Source organism: Pseudophryne corroboree, unplaced genomic scaffold, assembly GCF_028390025.1.
Source record: "Pseudophryne corroboree isolate aPseCor3 unplaced genomic scaffold, aPseCor3.hap2 scaffold_2037, whole genome shotgun sequence".
In the NCBI taxonomy this organism is placed as follows: domain Eukaryota; kingdom Metazoa; phylum Chordata; class Amphibia; order Anura; family Myobatrachidae; genus Pseudophryne; species Pseudophryne corroboree.
Window position 1 is genome coordinate 1,727 of NW_026968678.1, and position 18,194 is coordinate 19,920.

Below are 18,194 nucleotides of genomic sequence, written 5' to 3' on the forward strand. Positions count from 1 at the left end.
TGGGAATGGGACATTATACAGTAACACGAGGGACGTGTCTGGGTGGTGACTGCTGGGAATGGGACATTATACAGTAACACCGGGGGATGTGTCTGGGTGATGACTGGAGAGGTGACTGCTGGGAATGGGGCATTATACAGTAACACCGGGGGATGTGTTTGGGTGATGACTGGAGAGTTGACTGCCGTGAATGGGTCATTATACAGTAACACCGGGGAAAGTGTCTGAGTGATGACTGGAGAGTAGACTGCCGGGAACGGGACATTATACAGTAACACCATGTGTCTGGGTGATGACTGTATCACTGTTTGTGTCAGGTTCCTATAAGGTGTCAAGATGTCACTGTCTATGTCTCCATGCAGAAGGGGGAGTATATAGAGGAACACAGCGGTCTGTACAAGGACGTGATGATGGAGAATCACCGGCCCCTCACATCACTGGGTAAGAGGAGACTGTCATGTATTGTACAGGGCAGAGCAGGGATGGGGGCCCCTATATACACACATCACCTGATAATCACATATATACACTGTACTCAGTCACTGTGTGTCTCCTACAGATTGGCCCAGTAACAGAGATACCCCAGAGAGATGTCCCCGTCCTCTGTATTCCCAGGACTGTACAGAGGAGAATCACAGGATCCCACAGGAGGATCAGGTAGGTGGGATTTAGGGTATCCCCAATATACCAAAGTGACTGTCACTATATGATCTGTAGAGGAGCTGTGTGTCTTATACACTGATATTATACTGTTTTACCTCTGTTTAATCTAACACTATGCAAATGCCATTGTATTATTTTTTGGGTTATTTAGGAAGAACGTCTGTCTGATATAAAGTCAGAAGATATAGAGGGAGAAGAAGAGACGTATGTGACTGATATGAAGGCAGAAGATATAGAGGGAGAAGAAGAGACGTATGTGACTGATATAAAGGCAGAAGATACAGAGGGAGAAGAAGAGACGTATGTGACTGATATAAAGGCAGAAGATATAGAGGGAGAAGAAGAGACGTATGTGACTGATATAAAGGCAGAAGATATAGAGGGAGAAGAAGAGACGTATGTGACTGATATGAAGGCAGAAGATATAGAGGGAGAAGAAGAGACGTATGTGACTGATATAAAGGCAGAAGATATAGATGGAGAAGAAGAGACGTATATGACTGATATGAAGGCAGAAGATGTAGTGGGAGAAGAAGAGACGTATGTGAGGGGTGATCAGCAGTGTAAGGAGGAGGAGATCCCTACAGATATCAGCACAGGTGAGTAATAAACACTTAATACAGAAGTCACATATTCTCATTGCTCACTCACTACAGCAATCTCTTATCCTACACCCTCCTCCGCCATCAGCCCTGTTCTCAGTTGGGTGTTTCTAACACAAGGCTATCCATGACAAATATCACATGTAGAGAGTTATTACACACAACACTATAATGTTATTAAAAGTAACAAGCAGAAGTTTATTATTAGTGATTATATATAAATGTGTATATATGTATGTATATAATATAATTAGTATTGTTTTTTGTGGAGTGCCTAATTTATGTTAGATGATGCAGGTATGAAATATTTCCTACTATGCAGTAGACCTGAGCTCACCAAATACAATTCGTATAAGATTCAGAAATGAAATGAAATTTGAATCTAGAACTTCAAGTAAAACAGATTAAAAGCTTATCACAAGTACATATCTGTATAATCATAAGACAAGCGTTTTGCACTTGTTGTCACCCTTGCATGGGCGGGCTTGTTCTTAACCACTCCAATTCACTCTAAATCCAAATTGCGTGTCACCCAATGCGTTTCATCAATAGTGACTTCTTCAGGGGTGTTTTCTGTTAAAGGCTTTATCCTCAAATATCAATTGTGTAGACTTGAAATAATTGTGTAACCTTCAGACGGTAATTGTGGACTTGTTCATGATGAACACATTCCTAATTACTTGTGAATAATAGTTCCTGCTCTGTGCAGTTCTGAGGTTATGACTTTAGGGAATGTAATGGTCAGATCCAATATTGCTCAATCTAAGGTCTCCCAGTAGCCTTACTACATACATAAATGTGTCTTGCACTCACTCTATTAACTAACAATAATAAACAGTGGAGTTTTAGTTCATGTATTGCTCAGTGCATTTAAGCCTGCAGCCCCCGACAAGGGACCTCACTATACTGCAGGTCCTACTCTATTGCTCAAAATAATAACCATAAAAACAGCAATCACATTAGTGTTAAACTTTAGGTATGCTCTCAGCGGTGGAACAGTGGCTGAAAGGCTTGAATTGTTTTTTAGAGCACCAGTCTGACGTGCCACCACATCTCACGTGGCACTCCTATTCACCAGATCTGGGACTGTGGTACTGTTTGGCTGGGTCCGGCATTGTTTTGTTGGTGCAGTTCCTGATGCGTTTGGAACGATTGGTGGTTGCTGGGCGCCTTAAATTCCTGTTATCCCGATTTCGCCCACTGTTCTGCCGCTGAGATTCTTGGTGTCCATGCTTCTTCCACTGTAGATGGATACTACTCACTGTCTACGAGGGATCACCAACAAACAAATGCCGCCACCTCCTCCAGGCTATGGCCATGGTCTCGGCCAAAACCAATGGCTCCCCTTTGCCAGTTGCATCATGTGCACGACCCATGGTTCCATCTAAAAAAGAAACAATATCTCAACAAATTTGCATTGTATCAATACCTCAGACATCCACAATGATCATCCAGTAGTTTTAGTGTCACCATCTACACGCATGTGCACGTCCCGTGTCGTTGAACTTTATTTATTTATATCTGTTTTAAAGCCGCGCTCACATCCTCCATGAAAAGCTTCCACCAGGGTGTCATCCAAGGAGCCCCAAACAGTGGTGACCAAATGTAGAGAAGAGTGAAGGAGCACTCACCAGATTTCAAATGCACAGTCACTTTATTGCATACTTGCTAAATCCCGGCCTGACAATAGGGAAGCAGCTTGGGTTATCAGCCTCTGATACACGTGTCCTTTCTAATCCACAAGGTACAGACCAGCTCTCAGATTTCAGCTCCTCACTCTCCAAATTGCTAAGTGGGAACAATAATTCATAATTGTCTTGTCAGCTGAATATGCTGGTCAGCCTGGGGCATGATGCCACCCTCGACTGGTGGTCAGGAAGTAGGACAATAATACCCCATCCATGGTTATCTCCTCTTGGACACAGTCCTCATAGATCCTCCTGCCAGCTGGTTAATAGGTGTCCATCTTCCATATCAGTAAATGGGAAGGTGTAGTTGTGCAATACCCACTGATTGCCACCAAATGTGACGGTCCTAGGTCTATGTATGTGCCAAACTGGCACCCTGGTTGCTTCTCCAAGTCCTACAGATCACACAGGACACACAAGAGCAAAGATACAAATAATACCTCTATTTTCTGCTGCGGGGTACACTGGGCTCCACAAGGAATAACATTGGGGTGTAGAGTAGGATCTTGATCCGAGGCACCAACAGGCTCAAAGCTTTGACATTCTTCCCAAGATGCTCAGCGCCGCCTCCTATATCCCCCCCGCCTCCGTGCACAGGAGCTCAGTTTGTAAGTTGGTGCCTGCAGTGCAGGCAGCTAACAGGTAGGGCTGCTCCAGCAGTCCGGATTATAAGCGTTTATTTGAAGAAAGAAGAACTTTGAAGACCTCAGGGGATGCAGCAGTGTTGAATGTCAGTCAGACATCCCCTGCTGCAGCTCCATCACTCCACCAGCGGCGCTGTATACTCCCATGCCCTGGTTGCCGGGTAACTACAGCAGAGACTCCGGTGTTCTTCTCTAGTCACACACACTCACCGCTGCCCTCCGGGATCGCGTGGCCGCTGGTAGAAGGGGAGGTAAGGGGTCTCTTCGGCCCGCTGTAATCGCTATCCGGCGCGGCCGTGGGAGGGGGGCTGCGCGCGCTGGTGTGGACACTTTTAGGGGCGGGCGCTCCACTAATCACCGGGACACAGGGCACAGGTGGGGGTTTTTCTCCTATAAAAATCCAGTTTTTAACAGTCCACAGTGCCCGGTGGGGATGTCAGCAGGGGGATAAGGCCTAACCTGCAGCCCCTCCCCCAGCCCCAGGGCGCCATTTGGGTAAATGTTCCTGCCCTGGAGCTGCATACAGTGATCGCGCCGAGCAGGAAAAATTGTGGGTCCCGGGGACCCCTCACTTTAAAAAATTGGGGTCTTACGTCACAGTTTCTGGGTCCGATAGCAGTGTATGCTTTTGAGCTCCCCTTATGCCTCTCCACATAGCATTAGACCACCCAACATGGTTGATAGCAGTTATGGCAGTATTGGGAGGCAAGTAGGGGGTTAGGTGCAGGTAGTGCTGTAGGCAGTGTTAGGGGTAGGGAGGCATCAGTACCCAGGATTCGGTGCTTCCTGCTCCCCGTCAACTTTTAAGATCAGCTTCTCCGTGTCCTTCTTGAAGCCCTACCGCTATAACACGAGGTGTGTGCGTATGCTGGGCACTGTCTGAGTATGGGGTTGGTGAGTATGCTGGGCACAGTCTGAGTATGGGGTTGGTGAGTATGCTGGGCACTGTCTGAGTATGGGGTTGGTGAGTATGCTGGGCACTGTTTGAGTATGGGGTTGGTGAGTATGCTGGGCACAGTCTGAGTATGGGGTTGGTGAGTATGCTGGGCACAGTCTGAGTATGGGGTTGGTGAGTATGCTGGGCACAGTCTGAGTATGGGGTTGGTGAGTATGCTGGGTACAGTCTGAGTATGGGGTTGGTGAGTATGCTGGGCACAGTCTGAGTATGGGGTTGGTGAGTATGCTGGGCACAGTCTGAGTATGGGGTTGGTGAGTATGCTGGGCACTGTCTGAGTATGGGGTTGGTGAGTATGCTGGGCACTGTCTGAGTATGGGGTTGGTGAGTATGCTGGGCACAGTCCGAGTATGGGGTTGGTGAGTATGCTGGGCACTGTATGAGTATGGGGTTGGTGAGTATGCTGGGCACTGTGTGAGTATGGGGTTGGTGAGTATGCTGGGCACAGTCTGAGTATGGGGTTGGTGAGTATGCTGGGCACTGTCTGAGTATGGGGTTGGTGAGTATGCTGAGCACTGTTTGAGTATGGGGTTGGTGAGTATGCTGGGCACAGTCTGAGTATGGGGTTGGTGAGTATGCTGGGCACAGTCTGAGTATGGGGTTGGTGAGTATGCTGGGCACTGTATGAGTATGGGGTTGGTGAGTATGCTGGGCACTGTTTGAGTATGGGGTTGGTGAGTATGCTGGGCACAGTCTGAGTATGGGGTTGGTGAGTATGCTGGGCACTGTATGAGTATGGGGTTGGTGAGTATGCTGGGCACTGTCTGAGTATGGGGTTGGTGAGTATGCTGGGCACTGAGTATGGGGTTGGTGAGTATGCTGGGCACTGTATGAGTATGGGGTTGGTGAGTATGCTGGGCACAGTCTGAGTATGGGGTTGGTGAGTATGCTGGGCACAGTCTGAGTATGGGGTTGGTGAGTATGCTGGGTACAGTCTGAGTATGGGGTTGGTGAGTATGCTGGGCACAGTCTGAGTATGGGGTTGGTGAGTATGCTGGGCACAGTCTGAGTATGGGGTTGGTGAGTATGCTGGGCACTGTTTGAGTATGGGGTTGGTGAGTATGCTGGGCACTGAGTATGGGGTTGGTGAGTATGCTGGGCACTGTATGAGTATGGGGTTGGTGAGTATGCTGGGCACAGTCTGAGTATGGGGTTGGTGAGTATGCTGGGCACAGTCTGAGCATGGGGTTGGTGAGTATGCTGGGCACTGTCTGAGTATGGGGTTGGTGAGTATGCTGGGCACTGTCTGAGTATGGGGTTGGTGAGTATGCTGGGCACTGAGTATGGGGTTGGTGAGTATGCTGGGCACTGTCTGAGTATGGGGTTGGTGAGTATGCTGGGCACAGTCTGAGTATGGGGTTGGTGAGTATGCTGGGCACTGTCTGAGTATGGGGTTGGTGAGTATGCTGGGCACTGTCTGAGTATGGGGTTGGTGAGTATGCTGGGCACAGTCTGAGTATGGGGTTGGTGAGTATGCTGGGCACTGTTTGAGTATGGGGTTGGTGAGTATGCTGGGCACTGAGTATGGGGTTGGTGAGTATGCTGGGCACAGTCTGAGTATGGGGTTGGTGAGTATGCTGGGCACTGTCTGAGTATGGGGTTGGTGAGTATGCTGGGCACTGTCTGAGTATGGGGTTGGTGAGTATGCTGGGCACAGTCTGAGTATGGGGTTGGTGAGTATGCTGGGCACTGTTTGAGTATGGGGTTGGTGAGTATGCTGGGCACTGAGTATGGGGTTGGTGAGTATGCTGGGCACTGTGTATGGTGGGATGTATCCTGGGCACTGTGGGTATTGAGTACCCATATACTAGGGTGTATAATGAGCACTGTGTGGGTATGGGTTGTGCGTATGATGGCCACTGTGCAGGTGTGTGGGTATAGAGGGTGCTATGAGCATTGTAAGTGTGTATAATGAGTACTGTGTGGGTATAGAGTGTTCTGAGAGCTGTGGGGGTGTATAATAGGCACTGTGTGGTATAGGGGTGTGCAGATGATGGTCACTATGGGGGTGTGAATACAGAGCACTATGTGGGTATGGGGGTGTTTATAATGGGCACTGTGTGGGTATGTGGGGTAGAATGGGTGCAGTAGAGGTGGAAGGTGGTAGGATAGGTGCAGTAGTGGAAGGAGGTAGGGTAGGTGAAGTGGTAGCAGGGGGTAGGATAGGTGCAGTAGTGGTAGCAGGGGTAAGATAGGTGCAGTAGTGGTAGGGGGTAAGATAGGTGCAGTAGTGGTAGTAGGGGGTAAGATAGGTGCAGTAATGGTAGCAGGGGGTAGGATAGGTGCAGTAGTGGTAGTATGGGGTAGGATAGGTGCAGTAGTGGTAGCAGGGGGTAGGATAGGTGCAGTAGTGGTAGAAGGGGGTAGGATGGGTGCAGTAGTGGTAGCAGGGGGTAGGATAGGTGCAGTAGTGGTAGCAGGGGGCAGGATAGGTGCAGTAGTGGTAGGGGGTAGGATAGGTGCAGTAGTGGTAGGGGGTAGGAAAGGTGCAGTAGTGGTAGCAGGGGGCAGGATAGGTGCAGTAGTGGTAGCAGGGGGCAGGATAGGTGCAGTAGTGGTAGCAGGGGGTAAGATAGGTGCAGTAGTGGTAGCAGGGGGTAGGATAGGTGCAGTAGTGGTAGCAGGGGGTAGGATAGGTGCAGTAGTAGTAGCAGGGGGTAGAATAGGTGCAGTAGTGGTAGGGGGTAGGATAGGTGCAGTATTGGTAGCAGGGGGTAAGATAGGTGCAGTAGTGGTAGCAGGGGGTAGGATAGGTGCAGTAGTGGTAGCAGGGGGTAGGATAGGTGCAGTAGTAGTAGCAGGGGGTAGAATAGGTGCAGTAGTGGTAGGGGGTAGGATAGGTGCAGTAGTGGTAGGAGGTAGGATAGGTGAAATGGTAGCAGGGGGTAGGATAGGTGCAGTAGTGGTAGCAGGGGGTAAGATAGGTGCAGTAGTGGTGGTAGCAGCATGGGTGCAGTAGTGGTAGCAGGGGAAGGACAGGTGCAGTAGTGGTACCAGGGGGTAGGATAGGTGCAGTAGTGGTAGCAGGGGGCAGGATAGGTGCAGTAGTGGTAGCAGGGGGCAGGATAGGTGCAGTAGTGGCAGGGGGTAGGATAGGTGCAGTAGTGGTAGCAGGGGGCAGGATAGGTGCAGTAGTGGTAGCAGGGGGTAGGATAGGTGCAGTAGTGGTAGCAGGGGGTAAGATAGGTGCAGTAGTGGTAGTAGGGGGTAAGATAGGTGCAGTAGTGGTAGCAGGGGGTAGGATAGGTGCAGTAGTGGTAGCAGGGGGTAAGATAGGTGCAGTAGTGGTAGTAGGGGGTAAGATAGGTGCAGTAGTGGTACCAGGGGGTAGGATAGGTGCAGTAGTGGTAGCAGGGGGTAAGATAGGTGCAGTAGTGGTAGCAGGGGGTAGGATAGGTGCAGTAGTGGTAGCAGGGGGTAGGATAGGTGCAGTAGTGGTAGTAGGGGGTAGGATAGGGGCAGTAGTGGTAGCAGGGGGTAGGATAGGTGCAGTAGTGGTAGCAGGGGGTAAGATAGGTGCAGTAGTGGTAGGGGGTAGGATAGGTGCAGTAGTGGTAGCAGGGGGTAAGATAGGTGCAGTAGTGGTAGCAGGGGGTAAGATAGGTGCAGTAGTGGTAGCAGGGGGTAGGATAGGTGCAGTAGTGGTAGGGGGCAGGATGGGTGCAGTAGTGGTAGCAGGGGGTAGGATAGGTGCAGTAGTGGTAGCAGGGGAAGGACAGGTGCAGTAGTGGTACCAGGGGGTAGGATAGGTGCAGTAGTGGTAGCAGGGGGTAAGATAGGTGCAGTAGTGGTAGCAGGGGGTAAGATAGGTGCAGTAGTGGTAGCAGGGGGTAGGATAGGTGCAGTAGTGGTAGCAGGGGGTAGGATAGGTGCAGTAGTGGTAGCAGGGGGTAGGATAGGTGCAGTAGTGGTAGCAGGGGGTAAGATAGGTGCAGTAGTGGTAGCAGGGGGTAGGATAGGTGCAGTAGTGGTAGCAGGGGGTAAGATAGGTGCAGTAGTGGTACCAGGGGGTAGGATAGGTGCAGTAGTGGTACCAGGGGGTAGGATAGGTGCAGTATTGGTAGTAGGGGGTAAGATAGGTGCAGTAGTGGTAGCAGGGGGTAGGATAGGTGCAGTAGTGGTAGGGGGCAGGATAGGTGCAGTAGTGGTAGCAGGGGAAGGACAGGTGCAGTAGTGGTAGCAGGGGGTAGGATAGGTGCAGTAGTGGTAGCAGGGGGTAAGATAGGTGCAGTAGTGGTAGCAGGGGGTAAGATAGGTGCAGTAGTGGTAGTAGGGGGTAAGATAGGTGCAGTAGTGGTAGCAGGGGGTAGGATAGGTGCAGTAGTGGTAGGGGGCAGGATAGGTGCAGTAGTGGTAGCAGGGGGTAGGATAGGTGCAGTAGTGGTAGCAGGGGAAGGACAGGTGCAGTAGTGGTAGCAGGGGGTAGGATAGGTGCAGTAGTGGTAGCAGGGGGTAGGATAGGTGCAGTAGTGGTAGCAGGGGGTAGGATAGGTGCAGTAGTGGTAGCAGGGGGTAGGATAGGTGCAGTAGTGGTAGCATGGGGTAGGATAGGTGCAGTAGTGGTAGCAGGGGGTAGGATAGGTGCAGTAGTGGTAGCAGGGGGTAGGATAGGTGCAGTAGTGGTAGCAGGGGGTAGGATAGGTGCAGTAGTGGTAGCAGGGGGTAGGATAGGTGCAGTAGTGGTAGCAGGGGGTAGGATAGGTGCAGTAGTGGTACCAGGGGGTAGGATAGGTGCAGTAGTGGTACCAGGGGGTAGGATAGGTGCAGTATTGGTAGCAGGGGGTAGGATAGGTACAGTAGTGGTAGCAGGGGGCAGGATAGGTACAGTAGTGGTAGCAGGGGGCAGGATAGGTACAGTAGTGGTACCAGGGGGTAAGATAGGTGCAGTAGTGGTGGTAGCAGGATGGGTGCAGTAGTGGTAGTAGCAGGGGGCAGGATGGGTGCAGTAGTGGTAGCAGGGGGTAAGATAGGTGCAGTAGTGGTAGTAGGGGGTAAGATAGGTGCAGTAGTGGTAGCAGGGGGTAGGATAGGTGCAGTAGTGGTAGGGGGCAGGATAGGTGCAGTAGTGGTAGCAGGGGGTAGGATAGGTGCAGTAGTGGTAGCAGGGGGTAGGATAGGTGCAGTAGTGGTAGCAGGGGGTAGGATAGGTGCAGTAGTGGTAGGGGGCAGGATAGGTGCAGTAGTGGTAGCAGGGGGAAGGACAGGTGCAGTAGTGGTAGCAGGGGGTAGGATAGGTGCAGTAGTGGTAGCAGGGGGTAAGATAGGTGCAGTAGTGGTAGCAGGGGGTAGGATAGGTGCAGTAGTGGTAGCAGGGGGTAGGATAGGTGCAGTATTGGTAGCAGGGGGTAGGATAGGTGCAGTAGTGGTAGCAGGGGGTAGGATAGGTGCAGTAGTGGTAGCAGGGGGTAAGATAGGTGCAGTAGTGGTAGCAGGGGGTAGGATAGGTGCAGTAGTGGTAGCAGGGGGTAAGATAGGTGCAGTAGTGGTACCAGGGGGTAGGATAGGTGCAGTAGTGGTACCAGGGGGTAGGATAGGTGCAGTATTGGTAGCAGGGGGTAGGATAGGTACAGTAGTGGTAGCAGGGGGTAGGATAGGTACAGTAGTGGTAGCAGGGGGCAGGATAGGTACAGTAGTGGTAGCAGGGGGTAAGATAGGTGCAGTAGTGGTAGCAGGGGGTAGGATAGGTGCAGTAGTGGTAGCAGGGGGTAGGATAGGTGCAGTAGTGGTAGCAGGGGAAGGACAGGTGCAGTAGTGGTAGCAGGGGGTAGGATAGGTGCACTAGTGGTAGCAGGGGGTAAGATAGGTGCAGGATGGGTGCAGTAGTGGTAGCAGGTGGTAAGATAGGTGCAGGATGGGTGCAGTAGTGGTAGCAGGGGGTAGGATAGGTGCAGTAGTGGTAGCAGGGGGTAGGATAGGTGCAGTAGTGGTAGCAGGGGGTAGGATAGGTGCAGTAGTGGTAGCAGGGGGTAGGATAGGTGCAGTAGTGGTAGCAGGGGGTAGGATAGGTGCAGTAGTGGTAGCAGGGGGTAGGATAGGTGCAGTAGTGGTAGCAGGGGGTAGGATAGGTGCAGTAGTGGTAGCAGGGGGTAGGATAGGTGCAGTAGTGGTAGCAGGGGGTAGGATAGGTGCAGTAGTGGTAGCAGGGGGTAAGATAGGTGCAGTAGTGGTAGCAGGGGGTAGGATAGGTGCAGTAGTGGTAGCAGGGGGTAAGATAGGTGCAGTAGTGGTACCAGGGGGTAGGATAGGTACAGTAGTGGTAGCAGGGGGCAGGATAGGTGCAGTAGTGGTAGGGGGTAAGATAGGTGCAGTAGTGGTACCAGGGGGTAGGATAGGTGCAGCAGTGGTAGGGGGTAGGATAGGTGCAGTAGTGGCAGGGGGTAGGATAGGTGCAGTAGTGGTAGTATGGGGTAGGATAGGTGCAGTAGTGGTACCAGGGGGTAGGATAGGTGCAGTATTGGTAGCAGGGGGTAGGATAGGTACAGTAGTGGTAGCAGGGGGTAGGATAGGTGCAGGATGGGTGCAGTAGTGGTAGCAGGGGGTAAGATAGGTGCAGTAGTGGTGGTAGCAGGATGGGTGCAGTAGTAGTAGTAGCAGGGGGCAGGATGGGTGCAGTAGTGGTAGTAGCAGGGGGTAGGATAGGTGCAGTAGTGGTGGTAGCAGGATGGGTGCAGTGGTGGTAGGGGGTAGGATAGGTGCAGTAGTGGTAGCAGGGGGTAGGATAGGTGCAGTAGTGGTAGGGGGTAGGATAGGTGCAGTAGTGGTAGTAGGGGGTAGGATAGGTGCAGTAGTGGTAGCAGGGGGCAGGATGGGTGCAGTAATGGTAGGGGGTAGGATAGGTGCAGTAGTGGTAGCAGGGGGTAGGATAGGTGCAGTAGTGGTAGCAGGGGGTAAGATAGGTGCAGCAGTGGTAGGGGGCAGGATGGGTGCAGTAGTGGTAGGGGGTAGGATAGGTGCAGTAGTGGTAGCAGGGGGTAAGATAGGTGCAGCAGTGGTAGGGGGCAGGATGGGTGCAGTAGTGGTAGTAGCAGGGGGTAGGATAGGGGCAGTAATGGTAGCAGGGGGTAAGATAGGTGCAGCAGTGGTAGGGGGCAGGATGGGTGCAGTAATGGTAGCAGGGGGTAAGATAGGTGCAGCAGTGGTAGGGGGTAGGATAGGTGCAGTAGTGGTAGCAGGGGGTAGGATAGGTGCAGTAGTGGTAGCAGGGGGTAGGATAGGTGAGGCAGTGGTAGGGGGCAGGATGGGTGCAGTAGTGGTAGTAGCAGGGGACAGGATGGGTGCAGTAGTGGTAGTATGGGGTAGGATAGGTGCAGTAGTGGTAGCAGGGGGTAGAACAGATGCAGTAGTGGTAGCAGGGGGTAGGATAGGTGCAGTAGTGGTAGCAGGGGGCAGGATGGGTGCAGTAATGGTAGCAGGGGGCAGGATGGGTGCAGTAGTGGTAGTAGCAGGGGGCAGGATAGGTGCAGTAATGGTAGCAGGGGGTAAGATAGGTGCAGCAGTGGTAGGGGGTAGGATAGGTGCAGTAGTGGTAGCAGGGGGTAGGATAGGTGCAGTAGTGGTAGCAGGGGGTAAGATAGGTGCAGTAGTGGTAGGGGGTAGGATAGGTGCAGTAGTGGTAGCAGGGGTAAGATAGGTGCAGTAGTGGTAGGAGGTATGATAGGTGCAGTAGTGGTAGCAGGGGGTAGGATAGGTGCAGTAGTGGTAGCAGGGGGTAAGATAGGTGCAGTAGTGGTAGGGGGTAGGATAGGTGCAGTAGTGGTAGGGGGTAGGATAGGTGCAGTAGTGGTAGCAGGCGGTAGGATAGGTGCAGTAGTGGTAGCAGGGGGTAAGATAGGTGCAGTAGTGGTAGGGGGTAGGATAGGTGCAGTAGTGGTAGCAGGGGTAAGATAGGTGCAGTAGTGGTAGGAGGTATGATAGGTGCAGTAGTGGTAGCAGGGGGTAGGATAGGGGCAGTAGTGGTAGAAGGGGGTAGGATGGGTGCAGTAGTGGTAGCAGGGGGTAGGATAGGTGCAGTAGTGGTAGCAGGGGGTAAGATAGGTGCAGTAGTGGTAGCAGGGGGTAGGATAGGTGCAGTAGTGGTAGCAGGGGGTAGGATAGGTGCAGTAGTGGTAGCAGGGGGTAGGATAGGTGCAGTAGTGGTAGCAGGGGGTAGGATAGGTGCAGTAGTGGTAGCAGGGGGTAAGATAGGTGCAGTAGTGGTAGCAGGGGGTAAGATAGGTGCAGTAGTGGTAGCAGGGGGTAGGATAGGTGCAGTAGTGGTAGCAGGGGGTAAGATAGGTGCAGTAGTGGTACCAGGGGGTAGGATAGGTGCAGTATTGGTAGCAGGGGGTAGGATAGGTACAGTAGTGGTAGCAGGGGGTAGGATAGGTACAGTAGTGGTAGCAGGGGGTAGGATAGGTGCAGTAGTGGTAGCAGGGGGTAAGATAGGTGCAGTAGTGGTAGGGGGTAGGATAGGTGCAGTAGTGGTAGCAGGGGTAAGATAGGTGCAGGATGGGTGCAGTAGTGGTAGCAGGGGGTAGGATAGGGGCAGTAGTGGTAGAAGGGGGTAGGATGGGTGCAGTAGTGGTAAGGGGTAGGATGGGTGCAGTAGTGGTAAGGGGTAGGATAGGTGCAGTAGTGGTAGGGGGTAGGATAGGTGCAGTAGTGGTGGTAGCAGGATGGGTGCAGTAGTGGTAGGGGGTAGGATAGGTGCAGTAGTGGTAGTAGGGGGTAGGATAGGGGCAGTAGTGGTAGCAGGGGGTAGGATAGGTGCAGTAGTGGTAGCAGGGGGTAGGATAGGTGCAGTAGTGGTAAGGGGTAGGATAGGTGCAGTAGTGGTAGTATGGGGTAGGATAGGTGCAGTAGTAGTAGTATGGGGTAGGATAGGTGCAGTAGTGGTAGCAGGGGGTAGGACAGGTGCAGTAGTGTTAGCAGGGGGTAGGATAGGTGCAGTAGTGGTAGCAGGGGGCAGGATGGGTGCAGTAGTGGTAGCAGGGGGTAGGATAGGTGCAGTAGTGGTAGCAGGGGGTAGGATAGGTGTAGTAGTGGTAGCAGGGGGCAGGATGGGTGCAGTAGTGGTAGCAGGGGAAGGACAGGTGCAGTAGTGGTAGCAGGGGGTAGGATAGGTGCAGTAGTGGTAGCAGGGGGTAAGATAGGTGCAGTAGTGGTAGCAGGGGGTAGGATAGGTGCAGTAGTGGTAGCAGGGGGTAGGATAGGTGCAGTAGTGGTAGCATGGGGTAGGATAGGTGCAGTAGTGGTAGCAGGGGGTAGGATAGGTGCAGTAGTGGTAGGGGGTAGGATAGGTGCAGTAGTGGTAGCAGGGGGTAGGATAGGTGTAGTAGTGGTAGCAGGGGGTAGGATAGGTGCAGTAGTGGTAGCAGGGAGTAAGATAGGTGCAGTAGTGGTAGGAGGTATGATAGGTGCAGTAGTGGTAGCAGGGGGTAGGATAGGGGCAGTAGTGGTAGAAGGGGGCAGGATGGGTGCAGTAGTGGTAAGGGGTAGGATGGGTGCAGTAGTGGTAAGGGGTAGGATAGGTGCAGTAGTGGTAGGGGGTAGGATAGGTGCAGTAGTGGTGGTAGCAGGATGGGTGCAGTAGTGGTAGGGGGTAGGATAGGTGCAGTAGTGGTAGTAGGGGGTAGGATAGGGGCAGTAGTGGTAGCAGGGGGTAGGATAGGTGCAGTAGTGGTATGGGGTAGGATAGGTGCAGTAGTGGTAGTATGGGGTAGGATAGGTGCAGTAGTGGTAGTATGGGGTAGGATAGGTGCAGTAGTAGTAGTATGGGGTAAGATAGGTGCAGTAGTGGTAGCAGGGGGTAGGATAGGTGCAGTAGTGGTAGTATGGGGTAGGATAGGTGCAGTAGTAGTAGTATGGGGTAGGATAGGTGCAGTAGTGGTAGCAGGGGGTAGGACAGGTGCAGTAGTGGTAGCAGGGGGTAGGATAGGTGCAGTAGTGGTAGCAGGGGGCAGGATGGGTGCAGTAATGGTAGCAGGGGGCAGGATGGGTGCAGTAGTGGTAGCAGGGTGCAGGATAGGTGCAGTAGTGGTAGCAGGGAGTAGGATAGGTGCAGTAGTGGTAGCAGGGAGTAAGATAGGTGCAGTAGTGGTAGGGGGTAGGATAGGTGCAGTAGTGGTAGCAGGGGGTAAGATAGGTGCAGTAGTGGTAGCAGGGGGTAAGATAGGTGCAGTAGTGGTAGGGGGTAGGATAGGTGCAGTAGTGGTAGCAGGCGGTAGGATAGGTGCAGTAGTGGTAGCAGGGGGCAGGATGGGTGCAGTAATGGTAGCAGGGGGCAGGATGGGTGCAGTAGTGGTAGCAGGCGGTAGGATAGGTGCAGTAGTGGTAGCAGGGGGCAGGATGGGTGCAGTAATGGTAGTAGGGGGTAGGATAGGGGCAGTAGTGGTAGCAGGGGGTAGGATAGGTGCAGTAGTGGTAGCAGGGAGTAAGATAGGTGCAGTAGTGGTAGGAGGTATGATAGGTGCAGTAGTGGTAGCAGGGGGTAGGATAGGGGCAGTAGTGGTAGAAGGGGGTAGGATGGGTGCAGTAGTGGTAAGGGGTAGGATGGGTGCAGTTGTGGTAAGGGGTAGGATAGGTGCAGTAGTGGTAGGGGGTAGGATAGGTGCAGTAGTGGTGGTAGCAGGATGGGTGCAGTAGTGGTAGGGGGTAGGATAGGTGCAGTAGTGGTAGTAGGGGGTAGGATAGGTGCAGTAGTGGTAGCAGGGGGTAGGATAGGTGCAGTAGTGGTAAGGGGTAGGATAGGTGCAGTAGTGGTAAGGGGTAGGATAGGTGCAGTAGTGGTATGGGGTAGGATAGGTGCAGTAGTGGTAGCAGGGGGTAGGACAGGTGCAGTAGTGGTAGCAGGGGGTAGGATAGGTGCAGTAGTGGTAGCAGGGGGCAGGATGGGTGCAGTAATGGTAGCAGGGGGCAGGATGGGTGCAGTAGTGGTAGCAGGGGGCAGGATAGGTGCAGTAGTGGTAGCAGGGGGTAGGATAGGTGCAGTAGTGGTAGCAGGGAGTAAGATAGGTGCAGTAGTGGTAGGGGGTAGGATAGGTGCAGTAGTGATATCAGGATGGGTGCAGTAGTAGTAGCAGGGAGTAAGATAGGTGCAGTAGTGGTAGGGGGTAGGATAGGTGCAGTAGTGGTAGCAGGGGGTAAGATAGGTGCAGTAGTGGTAGCAGGGGGAAAGATAGGTGCAGTAGTGGCAGGGGGTAGGATAGGTGCAGTAGTGGTAGCAGGCGGTAGGATAGGTGCAGTAGTGGTAGCAGGGGGTAAGATAGGTGCAGTAGTGGTAGGGGGTAGGATAGGTGCAGTAGTGGTAGCAGGGGTAAGATAGGTGCAGTAGTGGTAGGAGGTATGATAGGTGCAGTAGTGGTAGCAGGGGGTAGGATAGGGGCAGTAGTGGTAGAAGGGGGTAGGATGGGTGCAGTAGTGGTAAGGGGTAGGATAGGTGCAGTAGTGGTAGGGGGTAGGATAGGTGCAGTAGTGGTGGTAGCAGGATGGGTGCAGTAGTGGTAGGGGGTAGGATAGGTGCAGTAGTGGTAGTAGGGGGTAGGATAGGGGCAGTAGTGGTAGCAGGGGGTAGGATAGGTGCAGTAGTGGTAAGGGGTAGGATAGGTGCAGTAGTGGTAGGGGGTAGGATAGGTGCAGTAGTGGTAGTATGGGGTAGGATAGGTGCAGTAGTGGTAGCAGGGGGTAGGACAGGTGCAGTAGTGGTAGTAGGGGGTAGGATAGGTGCAGTAGTGGTAGCAGGGGGCAGGATGGGTGCAGTAATGGTAGCAGGGGGTAAGATAGGTGCAGCAGTGGTAGGGGGCAGGATAGGTGCAGTAATGGTAGCAGGGGGTAAGATAGGTGCAGTAGTGGTAGCAGGGGGTAGGATAGGTGCAGTAGTGGTAGCAGGGGGCAGGATGGGTGCAGTAATGGTAGCAGGGGGCAGGATGGGTGCAGTAGTGGTAGTAGCAGGGGGCAGGATAGGTGCAGTAATGGTAGCAGGGGGTAAGATAGGTGCAGCAGTGGTAGGGGGCAGGATGGGTGCAGTAGTGGTAGTAGCAGGGGACAGGATGGGTGCAGTAGTGGTAGCAGGGGGTAAGATAGGTGCAGGATGGGTGCAGTAGTGGTAGGGGGTAGGATAGGTGCAGTAGTGGTAGCAGGGGTAAGATAGGTGCAGTAGTGGTAGGGGGTAGGATAGGTGCAGTAGTGGTAGTAGGGGGTAGGATAGGGGCAGTAGTGGTAGCAGAGGGTAGGATAGGTGCAGTAGTGGTAAGGGGTAGGATAGGTGCAGTAGTGGTAGGGGGTAGGATAGGTGCAGTAGTGGTAGCAGGGGGTAGGATAGGTGCAGTAGTGGTAGTAGGGGGTAGGATAGGGGCAGTAGTGGTAGCAGGGGGTAGGATAGGTGCAGTAGTGGTAAGGGGTAGGATAGGTGCAGTAGTGGTAGCAGGGGGTAAGATAGGTGCAGTAGTGGTAGCAGGGGGTAGGATAGGTGCAGTAGTGGTAGCAGGGGGCAGGATGGGTGCAGTAATGGTAGCAGGGGGTAGGATAGGTGCAGTAGTGGTAGCAGGGGGCAGGATGGGTGCAGTAATGGTAGCAGGGGGTAAGATAGGTGCAGCAGTGGTAGGGGGCAGGATGGGTGCAGTAGTGGTAGTAGCAGGGGGCAGGATGGGTGCAGTAGTGGTAGGGGGTAGGATAGGTGCAGTAGTGGTAGCAGGGGTAAGATAGGTGCAGTAGTGGTAGGGGGTAGGATAGGTGCAGTAGTGGTAGTAGGGGGTAGGATAGGGGCAGTAGTGGTAGCAGGGGGTAGGATAGGTGCAGTAGTGGTAAGGGGTAGGATAGGTGCAGTAGTGGTAGGGGGTAGGATAGGTGCAGTAGTGGTAGCAGGGGGTAGGATAGGTGCAGTAGTGGTAGCAGGGGGTAGGATAGGTGCAGTAGTGGTAGCAGGGGGTAGGATAGGTGCAGTAGTGGTAGCAGGGGGTAGGATAGGTGCAGTAGTGGTAGCAGGGGGTAGGATAGGTGCAGTAGTGGTAGCAGGGGGCAGGATAGGTGCAGTAGTGGTAGTAGGGGGTAGGATAGTGGCAGTAGTGGTAGCAGGGGGTAGGGTAGGTGCAGTAGTGGTAAGGGGTAGGATAGGTGCAGTAGTGGTAGGGGGTAGGATAGGTGCAGTAGTGGTAGCAGGCGGTAGGATAGGGGCAGTAGTGGTAGCAGGGGGTAGGATAGGTGCAGTAGTGGTAAGGGGTAGGATAGGTGCAGTAGTGGTAGGGGGTAGGATAGGGGCAGTAGTGGTGGTAGCATGGGGTAGGATAGGTGCAGCAGTGGTAGCAGGGGGTAGGATAGGTGCAGTAGTGGTAGCAGGGGGCAGGATGGGTGCAGTAATGGTAGCAGGGGGCAGGATGGGTGCAGTAGTGGTAGTAGCAGGGGGCAGGATGGGTGCAGTAATGGTAGCAGGGGGTAAGATAGGTGCAGCAGTGGTAGGGGGCAGGATGGGTGCAGTAGTGGTAGTAGCAGGGGGCAGGATGGGTGCAGTAGTGGTAGTAGCAGGGGGCAGGATGGGTGCAGTAGTGGTAGCAGGGGGTAAGATAGGTGCAGGATGGGTGCAGTAGTGGTAGGGGGTAGGATAGGTGCAGTAGTGGTAGTAGGGGGTAGGATAGGGGCAGTAGTGGTAGCAGGGGGTAGGATAGATGCA

The 18,194-nt window shown here is 53.1% G+C and overlaps 1 protein-coding gene across 1 annotated transcript in view; it reads left to right on the forward strand.

Moving 5' to 3' along the window:
- Positions 1-973: 973 nt before the first annotated feature.
- Positions 974-18,194, forward strand: part of LOC135005524 (zinc finger protein 260-like) — a 59,410-nt gene continuing 42,189 nt past the window's right edge. Inside the window, exon 1 of the mRNA XM_063951941.1 lies at positions 974-1,262. Within this exon, the coding sequence (XP_063808011.1) occupies positions 1,073-1,262 (190 nt within the window). The 5' untranslated portion in view covers positions 974-1,072. The remainder of the gene's footprint in view (positions 1,263-18,194) is intronic.